General features: G+C 42.5%; 1 protein-coding gene across 1 annotated transcript in view; it reads left to right on the top strand.

Annotated features, from left to right (window-relative positions):
• Nucleotides 1-13,060, top strand: part of LOC140198768 (TGF-beta receptor type-1) — a 72,750-nt gene that overhangs the window by 24,110 nt on the left and 35,580 nt on the right. Inside the window, exons 2-3 of the mRNA XM_072259777.1 lie at nt 4,134-4,346; nt 11,333-11,563. Coding sequence (XP_072115878.1) covers nt 4,134-4,346; nt 11,333-11,563 — 444 coding nt within the window. The remainder of the gene's footprint in view (nt 1-4,133; nt 4,347-11,332; nt 11,564-13,060) is intronic.

Here is a 13,060-nt window from a genome sequence, read left to right as displayed (position 1 = left end):
AACACAGAATTAAAAGGCACCTTTTACAGAAAGCAAAATAAACGTTGGAATGGATTTATTGCAAAGATAACATATCAAAGACGTCCAGTTTTAAATAATTTTGATGAACGACGTAATATAATTGAGTTTTTCAGAACAAGAGAGTGAGTTTGTCAATAATAATTGATCATAAGCAGGCCTCTTGAAACAAGGCTGGACATATGATATTTGCAAAAAGGATGGTACATTAATGATAAAACTGTAAGCATTAGTAGCAAATCGTGTCACAGAAGAGACTTATGAAGATGTTGCTAAGACTTGCAGAGAGGTTGAGTAGGTTGGCACTTTTTTCAAAGGAACATAGTGATAGGTGGGTGTATAAAATCATGAGGACATAGTAGGGTCAATGTGCACAGTCTTCATCTGAGGGTTGGTGAATCAAGAAGCAGAGGATATAACAGCAGCTTTAAGTTGAGAGGGGAGAGATTTAATAAGAACCCGAGGGGCAACTTTTTCACCCAGAGGATGGTCCGATGTAGAATGAGCTTCCAGAGGAAGTGGATGAGTTAGGTACATTAACAATGTCAAAAGGCACATGGATAGGAAAGATTTGGATGCATCTGGGCCAACATAGGATTTAGTAGAGATATAAATCTTTATTGGTATGGACTGGTTGGATCTGAGGGCCTGTATCTATCTTGTATGATTCAATGATGCAGTAACTCCATGACTTTCATTATCATCACTATGTGTTGCGTCATATGACATGGGTGATCGTGGTCTTTGACCATGATTGTCCTTGGCAAAATTTTCTACAGAAGTGGTTTGCCATTGTCTTTTCCTGGGCAATATATTTGCAAGACGGGTGAGCCCAGCCATTATCAGTACTCTTCAGAGATTGTCTGCCTGGTGACAGCAGCCGCATAACCAGGAATTGTGATGAGCACCAACCTCTCATACAACCGTCCACAACCTGCTCCCATGGCTTCACGAGACCCTGATCCGGAAGCAAGCAGGTGCTACACCTTGCTCAATGGTGACCTGCAGTCTGGCGGAGGGAAGGAACGCCTTACTCCTCCTTTGGCAAAGATGAAACTCCATCCCACCACCCGTGACATCACTGATTCTATTCCAGTTATTTGCAAAGACCAATAATGCATGCTATAGATGAATGTAATACGGGCAGCTATGATTTTCTGTTTTCAGTTTTATGATTGTACATACAAAAATCCTGATAATAGTTTTGCAGTGTAGTGGTAGTGATTGGTTACAGTCTTCCTATCCTTACAATGGCAAATTTCAAGTCAGTAATTTTAAAGCAGATACACCTAACCAGTAATCTATTGTTTTTTGAAGCACAAAGTCACTTTATCAAGCAGCATGAAAAGAGGCTCTTCAGCTCCCAAGGCCATAACAAGCACTCATCCATGGCAGTCCTGCACTAATCCCATCTTTGGGGGATTTTGCTATTGCTTGCATGTTAGGAGGATGCTGAGGGTTGGAGTAGGGTGCAAGTAGGGGGCTGGTCAAAGCTTCTGCTCCTGCTTGGGCACAGGAGGGACCTTTGGGCTTCTGATGTTTCTATTATTCATTGTGTGAGGTTTCTTCTTTTGTGGATGTCTGTGAGGAGTAAGAATTTTAGGTTGTTGTTGAATTGAACCACCTTATTTTCCCCATATTCCCAACGATTCCCCAAGATCCAACTCCTCATCTACACACCATGGGCAGTTTATAGTAAAACACTAACCTACATCATGCATGACTGTGGGATGTGAAATAGAAATCACAGCACTCTGAAACCCATGTAGTTACAGGAACAAAATCTGCACAGACAGCACCGGAAGCTGGGATCTAACACAAGGCACTGGAGATGTGAGACAGCAGCTCTGCTAGTGGAGCCACTGCACTGCTAAGTTCATGCTTCTACAGCATTTATTTGAAATAAATATGGGTACACTTAAGCCAGGCTTAATCTTACCTGGAGGGAATACAAATTGAAGGAAAGTCATTGTAGAAATTAATTTTACTTGTGGATTATGTCACAGTGTTTCGGAAAGCTTTAAGTGAGTTGAGCCACTGGAGGGCAATCATGATCACTGGAAAAAAAAGTTCAAAGTATATCAAATAAGTTTTATTACTGGCATATTAGATAGAAATTATGAAAACATACCCGGATACAGCCATTACTCTCAAATAACTGTGAAATAGGAGTGGCACCGTAGCGCAGTGGTTAGCACAGTGGTTTCCAGTACGAGTGACCCAAGTTCAGTTCCTGCCGATGCCTGTAAGGAGTTTGTACGTTGTCCCGGTGGGTGACTGCATGGGTTTCCTCTGGGTGCTTCAGTTTCCTCCCACAGTCCAAAGGCGTACCGGTTGGCGGGTTAATTGGTCATTGTAAGTTGTCCTGTGATTAGGCTCAGGTTAAACCTGGGATTGCTGGATGGTGGGGCTCGAAGGGCCGGAAAGGCCCACTCCGTACTGTGTCTCGATAATAAATCATTGGAGCATCGCAATGTACTGAGGGGCACTATGGCAATGCTGTTTCGCATTTTTTCATTTTAACCACAATGTAAAAACATTAATAAATTTTGTTAACTTTGTAATAAAAACAGTATTACAAAATTGGTTCTATAGGAAAATGATTTTCATAGCACGTTTTGTGACTCAGAATTTTCAGTGAATTACTTGCATTATACACGGGGGTGCTCTCTCCAGTTACCTGATGAGGAAACCCATGCAGTCACCGGGACAACGTACAAGCTCTGGCCAGGAGCAGATGTCACCAGCTGGTCTCTAACATTCATAGTGTTTTGACCCTTAACCACGACACTCTCCAGCTGGCGGGTCAGCAGTGGTAGCCATGGCAGTGCCCACCTGCTCCTGACTTCCAGCCCAACTCCGCTCGCCTGCTCCGTATCCAGCAAGAGGCTCTTTCTGCTTCCCGCACTGCCCCATCCTGCAAGCTGATTGGTTCTTGCTGTTTTCATCAAGACCCAGCGCAGACAGCGACCTCCATGCCAAAATAAGTGCAATAATTCTGAAGTGCAAGCATAGCTGAAATAAGGGAAACCTTGGAGCCAATTTGCAAGGAATGAGCAAATGTAAACCTCAAGTCGATAATGTATAAATCAGATTTTAAGTGAAAATTAAAAAGACAATGGCGAACTCACAGTAATAACATTGGGAATCAAGAGTTTGTGTTTGGAATTCATGTTTTCATTGATTAATAAGAATGATTCATACTTTATATTTCAAGATTCAAGATAGTTTAATGTCATTTCCATTACATAAGTGCAAAGGAGAACTGTTACTCAAAGGAGATCCAATGCAGCACAGAAAAAATCCTGCAATAAGGTAAGGAACACAATAGTAAAAAGCCCAGTAAATATGAATACATAAGATGGCTTATATACAATAAATGTATATACGTACAGTGACACTAGGCACAGGAGTGTCTGTACATAAGGTGACTCTGACAGGAAATGATTAAGTAGTGAAGGTGGGGTGAGTTAGTGCTGCTTGAGGAAAGTAAACTGAGTCTGGTGGTCCTGGTGTGGATGCTATGTAGCCTCCTCCCTGATGAGAGTGGGACAAACAGTCCATGAGCAGGGTGGGTGGGATATTGCTGCCTTGTTTTTGGCATCATTCTGTGTATCTGTCCCTGATGGCAGGTAGGGACGTGCCGGTAATGCAGTGCAGTTTCCATACCGTGCAGTGATGCAGCAGGTTAGGTGGCTCTGAACTGTGTATCTGTAGCAAGTCGTGAATACTGATGTGCATAGTCCAGCTCTCTTCAGCCTCTCCGGAAGGTAGCTTTGTTGATTGTGTAAGATGTGTTCTGGGACCATGAGAGGTTGCGCGAAATTTAGGAGTTTGAAACTGCTCACAGTTTCTGCTGCTGTGCCACAGATGTAAAGAGGGGTGTGAGTGGTGTGAGTTCTCTTGAAGTTTATAAACAACTCCCTTGTCTTGACGAAGAGATTACTTGCTTGGCACCAGGCCTTGAGCTCTTCCACTTCCCCTCTATAGGCTGTCTCATCATTGTGATGAGCCCTCCACTGCCATATCATTGGTAAAAATGACAATGTAATAAAGGTTACATTTAGCATATATTAAATGGGCCTTAAAAATTATTTTCTCTTTTTTTTTGGTAGAAAAGCATCATAATGAATTGAGCTGGAGACCCACAAAATTGGCAACTATAGTACTCGCACTTGTGGGGTTCCTGAGCTTGGCTCTGTTGGCGACAGCGTATACTTTCCGGAGACGATCTTCTGCCTGTGTAGAAACAAGGCATGATGATGAGGACCCTGGCCTCACAGAAAGGGAGGTTATTTCCGAAAATCTGACATATGGATCGGGCTCTGGTATGTCAATATAAGATTACTCATAAGAAATCTGCTTTTCAATATGAGTATGGTAATCTCCTCTGATGCAATTTCTTTTTGGATTTTTCTTTTAGCTTGTTCAAATTATTTTTTGCAATAGTTACAGTACTGTGCAAATGTATTAGGCACTTCTAAATAGCTAGGTTGCCTAAGACTTTAGCACAGTACTTTATTTGTCAATGTGGAGCAGATTGTGGGTTTCTGGATCTGGTGGGAGCAAAGAATGCTGGGAATAGTGAGGGTAACAAACCACAGGAAGAGTGTGGGACAGGTGGCTGGGAAGGAGTGCCGGGGTGACCCGGGTGCAGACACACCCAGCCTTGAGACACCAGGCAAGGTTATTTGATTCCAAACTATTGGTTTATTCATTATTACATAATGTCTCTGGTGCTTCCCATTCCCCCCCCCTCCTTTTCCCAACCGTGATTCCCCTCTCCCTGCCCCTTTCCCACTCTCAGTCCCTCAGTCCACAATAGAGACCCATACCAAAACTAGGTTACAAATGTACTTCCCCCAGGTCCCCTCTCCTTCCCTTTGTTCTATTGTCCACTCTCCTCTCCTATCAGATTCCTGCTTCTCCAGCCCTTTATCTCTTTCAGCAATTGACATTCCAGCTCTTTACTTCACCCCTCCCCCCTTCCCAGTTTCATCTATCACCTACCACCTTGTATCTCTTCCTCTCCCCCCCCCCCCCCCACCTTCTTACTCTGACTTCTAATCTCTTTTTTTCCAGTCCTGGTGAAGGATTTTGACCCAAAACATTGACCTTTTATTCATTTTACATAGATGCTGCCTGGCCTGCCAGGTTCCTCCAGCATTTTGTGTGCGTTGCTTGGATTTCCATCAACTGCAAATTTTCTCTTGTTCATTTTCAGTTTGCTTCTTCCTACTGCTCTTCATTCCCTCCTACACTTAGAGAAGTGAAACACCTCACATTTGACTGAGTTAAATTCCAGCTGCCATTCTTTGTTCTACTTTGGCAGTTCATTTTAGTTGGTCTCCTTCACAGTCCACCATGCCACCGTGTTTTCTGCCATCTGCCAACTTAGCAGACATCCCACCTCTCCTGGAAGTTCTGGGAGTATCCTGCATATTAATAGATGCCTGCAAATTATATACAATATCCTGGAAATTAAAGAGAGAGAGAAAGAAAAAGAAAGAACATACTGCATGCTGCGAAATTTGTTGTTTTGGGGCAGCAGTTCTGTGCAAGACACAAAAATTATTATGTTACAAAATTAAATGAATAGTACAAGAAATAGTCGGGTCATGTTCATGAACCATTCGGAAATCTGCAGAGGGGAAGAACCTGTTCCTGAAATGTTGAGTGTAGGTCTTCAGACTCCTGTACCACCTCCTCAAGGGTAGTAAAGCAAAGAGGATATGTCCTAGATAATAAGGGTCTTTAATGACGGATGCCACCTTCCTGAGTCAATGCCTCTTGAAGATGTCTTTGATGGCGGGGAGGTTTGTGCCCACGATAGGGCTGTGGATTGGAGGTTCCACCAGGCTTATGATACAGATGGTCGGAATGCTTTCCACCACACGTTGTAGAGATTTGCAAGAGTCTTTGGTAGCATATGCCTTCTTTGAGATTGCATTAATGTGTTGGGCCCAAGAAACATCTTCTGAGAGTTTGACAGCCAGGAATTCAAAGCCACTCACTCTTTCCACCCCTAGCCCCTCGATGAGGACTGGTATGTGTTCTCCTGACCTCCCCTTTGTGAAGTTCACCATCAAATCATGGTCTTGGTGACGATGAGTGCAAGGTAGTTGTTGCCACACCACTCAACCAGCCAATCTATCTCACTCCTGTACTCCTCCTGATCACCACCTAAAGCTCTGCCAACAACATTTGTGTCATAAGTAAATTTATAGATGGCGTTTTAAGCTCTGCCTAGCCAAACAGTCATGAGAGTAGAGCAAGTAGAACAATGGGCTAAGCAAACATCTTTGCAGTGCGCCTGTGTTGATTGTCAGCGAGCAAGAGGTATTATCAAAAATCCATTCTGATTGTGGTCTCCTGACGAGGAAGTCAAGACTCCCATTGCGAAAGGTGGTACAAAGGCCCGGGTTTTGAAGCTTTTTGTTTCTTAATGAGGGTATGATGGTGCTGAACACGGAGCTGTAATCAATAAACAACAGCCTGATGTATGTTTTACTGTGGCCTAGGTACTCCAGAGAGCCAGAGAGATTTTTTTACACTGTACTCCTGTTGTGGGGTATAATTTGGAAATCAACCCACCATTGTCACACTCTGACTCCTTCTACAACACCAATTTTGGATCCAGCTGGCTAGGTTAACCTGGATCCCATGCTAGATTTACCTATCATTTGAAGAATGTGCCAGGGTATGCTTCTTGCTCTGGGAAAAAAACTGATCAACCTTATGTGCTATGTATTTTTTATTTATTTAGGGATACTGTGCAGACCATGTTGGACCTTGTTAAAGTCAATATACATGATATCCACTACCCTGCTTTTGTCAATCCTCTTAATCTCCGCTTCAAAAAAACTCAGTCCACTTTGTTGGAATGATTTCCCACACATAAAGCCATGCTGACTATCTCTAATCACTCCTTGCTTTTCCAAATGCAGGTAGTATCTCAGAATCTGTTCTTTCCCTCTGTTGATTTTCCCATACTTGTCCCTGCAGGCACAACGTTAGGCATCCTCCAGACTTCTAGTACCTGACCCGTGGCTAATGATGATGCAAGTATCTCTGCTTGGTACCCAGAAAATTCTTACTTCCTTTCCCACAATGTTCCAGGATACACTTGGTCAGGCCCTGGGGACTTATCCCTAACTTAAAATGCTTACAACTGCCAACACCTCCTGTTTTGCAATGTGGATATGTTACAATACAAATTTTCAGGCTCCCATGACCTTCTCCACTGGAAGTACAGATGAGAAATATTAATTTAAAACCTTGCCCACACCCATCGCTCTACACGTCTCTATTACTCTACTTCTTCTCTAATTCCTGTTACACTTAGCCTCTCCTGTTGGCAGTTTTGGTGTCTTGTGGTGTTCTGTTGATAGATTTCTTCCTCCTAGCTCTGAGCCTCTACTTTACTCAAGTTGTTTATTTATTTATTTATTGGATTACAGTGCAAAGTAGACCCATAAGCCCCTTTGAGCTGCACCCCACAGTTTAACCCTGGCCTAATCACAGGACAATTTACAATGACTAATTAACCTACCAACTGGTACATCTTTGGACTGTGGGAGGAAACTGGAGCACATGGAGGAAACCCACGCGGTCCCGGGGAGAGTGTACAAACTCCTTGCAGCCAGCAACAGGAAGTGAACCTGGGTCGCTAATACCGCAAAGCATTCTGTAACATCATGCTGCTATATTACTCTTCAGATCAATCTCAGACAGATGACTTACATTAACTTGTTGTATTCTGGGGAGTCTAACGCTCGTATGACAACCTATTTATCCAAAAGCTTTATTGGAATTGTTCAATTACACGCCCAATCACAAATGTGTTAGTCATACTGAAACAGCTCAGCTGCTGAATGAGGCCAACAGACAAATTTCATGAAAGCTAAGTTTATTTGTAGGTTTGACATTATTTTATTTTTGCCTGAGATTAGAGTATTCACTTACCCAGCATTTTCATGCCATTACTTTCTCCAAGGCTTCACTCCCCAATTTCCTTAACAACTTTCATGCACACCTTGAAAAGGAGAATGAATTCCAATAGTATGTGGTGATCCTGTGATCTCTGTCTTGGAGGCTGCATCAGAATATCTTCAAGGGGGTGAACACTCGTAAGACAACAGGCCCTAATGACGTAGCTGGTAAGGTATGGAAAACCTGTGCCACCCGGCTGACTGGAGTGCTCAAGTACATTTTCAGTCCCTTACTGGCACAGTTGAAGGTTCCTGCCTGATTCAAATATGTGCCCAAGAAGAGCAAGGCGAGCTGCCTCAATGACCATTGCCCGGAAACACTCACATCCTCTGTGATGAAGTACTTTGAGAGGTTGAATGATCTCCCACCTAAGCAGGGACCTTTTTTCACAGCAGGTCTAGAGCTCACTGGCTCTCCACTTGACTTTGGACCATTTGAACAACAGCAGTGCCGACAACCACAGTACGGCTGCTGTTTGTCAAGTATAGTTACTGTTCAACACCACTATCCCCTCTGTGCCTCCCTCTGCCATGAGATCCTGACTTCCTCATCAGGATACGACTCTCAGTGTGGATTGGCAACAACGTCTTCTTCTCACTGACAACCAACACAGGTGCAGCTCAGGATGTGTGCTTTGTCCACTTCTTTACTCTCTCTGTGCTCGTGACTGTGTACAGCTTGGCCCAGCTCAAATACCAGACAGGGTGGTTCGAATGTTTCAGGAACTGCTGACCTCCTTCTATACTTATGCGTAGCAGTCCCTAGAGTTTACAGAGAAAGGTGCAAAAAAAAATACCCAAAAAGACATTCAGTGAGTGGCAGTTCTGTGGGTAAAAATACCTTGTTAATGAGAGAGGTCAGAGGAGAATGGCCAGACTTGTTCAACTTGACAGGAAGGCGACAGTAACTCAAATAACGATGCGTTACAACTGTGGCGTGCAGGAGAGCATCTCTGAATACACAACACATTGAAACTTGAAGTGGACGGGCTACAACAGCAGAACATCATGAACGTATGTTCAGTGGCCACTTTATTAAGTAAAGGAGGTCGCCTCACTATAGGAAGGATGTGGAAGCATTGGAAAGGGTACAGAGGAGATTTACCAGAATGCTGCCTGGTTTAGAGAGTATACATTATGATCAAAGATTAAGGGAGCTAGGGCTTTACTCTTTGGAGAGAAGGAGGATGAGAGGAGACATGATAGAGGTGTACAAGATAATAAGAGGAATAAATAGAGTGGATAGCCAGTGCCTCTTCCCCAGCGCACAACTGCTCAATACAAGGGGACATGGCTTTAAGGTAAGGGGTGGGAAGTTCAAGGGGGATATTAGAGGAAGATTTTTTACTCGGTGAGTGGTTGGTGCGTGAAATGCACTGCCTGAGTCAGTGGTGGAGGCAGGTACACTAGTGAAGTTTAAGAGACTACTAGACAGGTATATGGAGGAATATAAGTTGGGGGCTTATATAGGAGGCAGGGTTTGAGGGTTGGCACAACATTGTGGGCCGAAGGGCCTGTACTGTGCTGTACTATTCTATGTTCTATGTTCTATGTTCTTAGTAAATTGGCCACTGTGTCCATATTTCCTAGCTTTGGGTATTGCAGTTGACAGAACCAGGACTTGAATGATTATCAGAACTGCCACAAGGGATTGACTGTCTTGATCCTCCCATTGTTTTAAAAAAAGGTATTTAGCCTAGAAAAGATCTTGAACAGTTTGAATATAATAACACTCAAAGCTTGTCACTCTAGAGTGAATTTTATTCAAATTTTAGTAATGAGGGGTGTCTGTTTTATATGTTATGAACCATTCTGCAATATAATAGCATGAGACTCATCCAATATTGTTTATCATTTTTCATTGAAGAAATCTTTATTGTATAGCTTTTCAGAATGAGTTAATCTGTTCATTCAATTCCCCAATACACATATCACCCACTCTAAATGGATCCTCTAAAATTTATTTGGACAGCGGCTTGAAAGGTTTTGATCGATTTTTACTTGGCATTAGCCAGGTGCTCATAGCCTCAAAATGGGGCAGATATATTTATGATAGGATGATCTACATTTTGAAACAGTATTCATGTTCAGTGTCAGAAGTTCTTACAGGTAAGAGGTCCCCTGATTCTACTCCCTTGATGCCCCCTTTGTCCCCCATTTGCATTAGCAGTCAACCACCAGCTTCCTATTCAGGAATCCCTGTTCTGTCACTTCTCTCCCTACTCTTTAAAATCTCACAGAAAACCTTTCTTTTTGAATTTTTTTTTTCATGCTATCTAACTCCCAAACTGCTTTTTCATTCTGATATTACCTCAATTGTTCTGCCCCAAGTGTGCATAAACCAATAGGATTCCAATTATTCCAATTAAAGATGAAAAAGCTAAAATGATATGGTAAAGGCTACATAACTGAGATGGTGCAAGAACTAGCCTACTAATAGCACACATTTTCTTTACGTGGCCTGTAATATGGAACGTCGAGAATGTCCAGAAATTATTCATCATCTTCGTCATCATGTGCCATGTTGTACGACGTGGGCGATCATGGTCTATGACCATGACTTTTCTTGGCAAATTTTTCTACATTGCCGTTAGCTTCTTCTGGGCAGTGTTCTTTATAAGACAGATGGCCCCAGCCAATATCAATACACTTTTCAGAGATTATCTGCTTGGCGGCAGTAGTTGCATAACCAGGACTTGTGATGTGCACCAGCTGCTCATATGACCATCCACCACCTGCTCCCATGGCTTCACATGACCCTGATCTGGGGGGCTAAGCAGGTGCTACACCTTGCCTAAGGGTGATTTGCAGGCTAGGAGAGGGAAGGAGCGTCTTCCACCTCCTTTGGTAGAGATATATCTCCATCCCGCCACCTATAAAACAAAATTTCTAAAGGTTAACAAAAAACACATTTTCAAGGTTCAAGTAAATTAATTAGTTAAGCATTAGAATGATGAGCTGAATAATACTGAATTCAAACTGAACCTGATGCATTTCTGCTTTTAACATTCAATTTTATGGCTTGAAAAGATTTGATTTTGCTTCTGTTTCTCATATTCACATTTCACTTCTCCCTATTTTCCAGATGCTGATGTGATCTGTTCAATATGCAGGAACTATTTCTGTAAACTCTACATTTGTAAATACTTACTTTCCATTATTTGCAATGGATCCTCTTGGTGAAATGAGAACATCTTGAAGCATTATAAATTTGAGAAATCTTCTCTGAAGAAATCAAATTCAGCATTTTTGAGTGGGGTGTTATGAAAGTCAAAGCTGAAGGAGTTAAATTGAGAATTAAATCTGTTGTACTTCCTTGTTAGGTTGTCCACTACTTTTTCAAAGGACAATATCTAGGGCAATAATCCTTTGTGAAATTGTTGGAAAAGGACGATTTGGTGAGGTTTGGCACGGCAAATGGAACGAGGAAGATGTAGCAGTTAAAATTTTCTTCACGAGTGATGAAAAGTCATGGTTCAGAGAGATTGAAATCTACCAAACCACCTTGCTCCGACATGAAAATATTCTTGGTTTCATTGCTGCTGACAATAAAGGTAATATATTTATTAAAAGAAAGGTATTTTAAAATGAAACTGATGTCCAGATGGTTAAACAGATTAGATAGTTATGTCATTTATAATACTAACTGCATAAAATGTGCATCAGATTAATGATTCACATAGCTTAAAAATGTTGTTTCTCTTTTGACACGAAGTGATCTAGAAATAGAAGGACTTCCACCATAGCCAAAGTGCGATACCTGCCCTTACACCTCCTTCCTCACTTCAATTCAGGGCCCCAAACAGTCCCTCCAAATGAGGCAACGCTTCACCTCCAAATCTGCTGGGGTTGTCTATTGTGTCCAGTGCTCCTCATGCACCTTCCTCTGCATTGGTGAAACCTGAAGTAAGTTGGGGGACACCTTCATCGAGTACCTCTACTCCATCCGTCACAAGAGGGACTTCCTGGTTGCTAAGCATTTTAATGCCAATTCCCATTCCCATTCCAACATGTTAGTCCACGGCCTCCTATTGTGCTGTTCTCAGGGAGGAGGAGCAACACCTTATATTCTGTCTGGGTAGCCTCCAACCTGATGGCATGAATATCAATTTCTCCTTCTGGTGAACATGACCAAATTTACCCCCCTCCTCTTCCTCTATTCCCCACTCTGACCTTTTACCTCTTCTCGCCTGCTTATTATGTCCCTTCTTTCTTCCCTTTCTCTTATGGTCCACTTTCCTCTCCAATCAGATTCCTCCTTCTCCAGTCCTTGGACTTTTCCACCCACCTGGCTTCACCTATCACATTCCAGCTGGCCTCCTTCCTCTCCCTGATCCACCTTTTTATTCTGGCATCTTCAACCTTACATCTCAGCCCTGAAGAACAGCCTTGATCTGAAACATTGACTGTGTATTTAATTCCACAGATGCTGCCTGACCTTCTGAGTTCCTCCAGCACTTTGTATGTGTTGCTTCCAAGGTGGTAATTCGTTTGGCCTGCTGGTTTAAAATGCACGATGCTATAACTTGGTCATGCACACCCATTTAAAAGAAAGATGAAGAACAACAGAACAAGCAATGGGAATGTGTAATCTCAACCTTGGCTGTTCTGCTACAGATTTTTCTTCTTTAGTGTAACTTAAGCTGGGTGAGCCGAACAGGGCTGTGCTGGTCCCTTGAGGTGTATAGTACAGCGGCGCAGCAAGAGTTAAAACTTCTGAAGAACACAGATGTTAGGAAGCATCTAAGTTTTGTTGATATTTATGCTGTATTTTTGAGAGTTTCTTTTGACTGTAAGCACATTCTTGATGTAGGGGCTGCCTTATTTCCACATTCCTTGGAGTGCAGCTACCTATAGAATCCTTTGTCCTTTACTAGCCTGGATGATACTGATCCCCTCAAGCTGACTCACTTCTCGATGGTGATGGGAACCAATGTTCAGAACCAGCTGCATCTCTGTCAAACTTTGAATTCCGACAATGAAAATCAAGTAAAATCAAATTGAGAGCCAGAATAATTCTTCCCTTGGGTCAAATTTATTGTCATGGTCCA

Source organism: Mobula birostris, chromosome 6 (genome assembly GCF_030028105.1).
Source record: "Mobula birostris isolate sMobBir1 chromosome 6, sMobBir1.hap1, whole genome shotgun sequence".
NCBI lineage: Eukaryota > Metazoa > Chordata > Chondrichthyes > Myliobatiformes > Myliobatidae > Mobula > Mobula birostris.
This window is presented reverse-complemented; position numbering and strand designations above follow the sequence as displayed.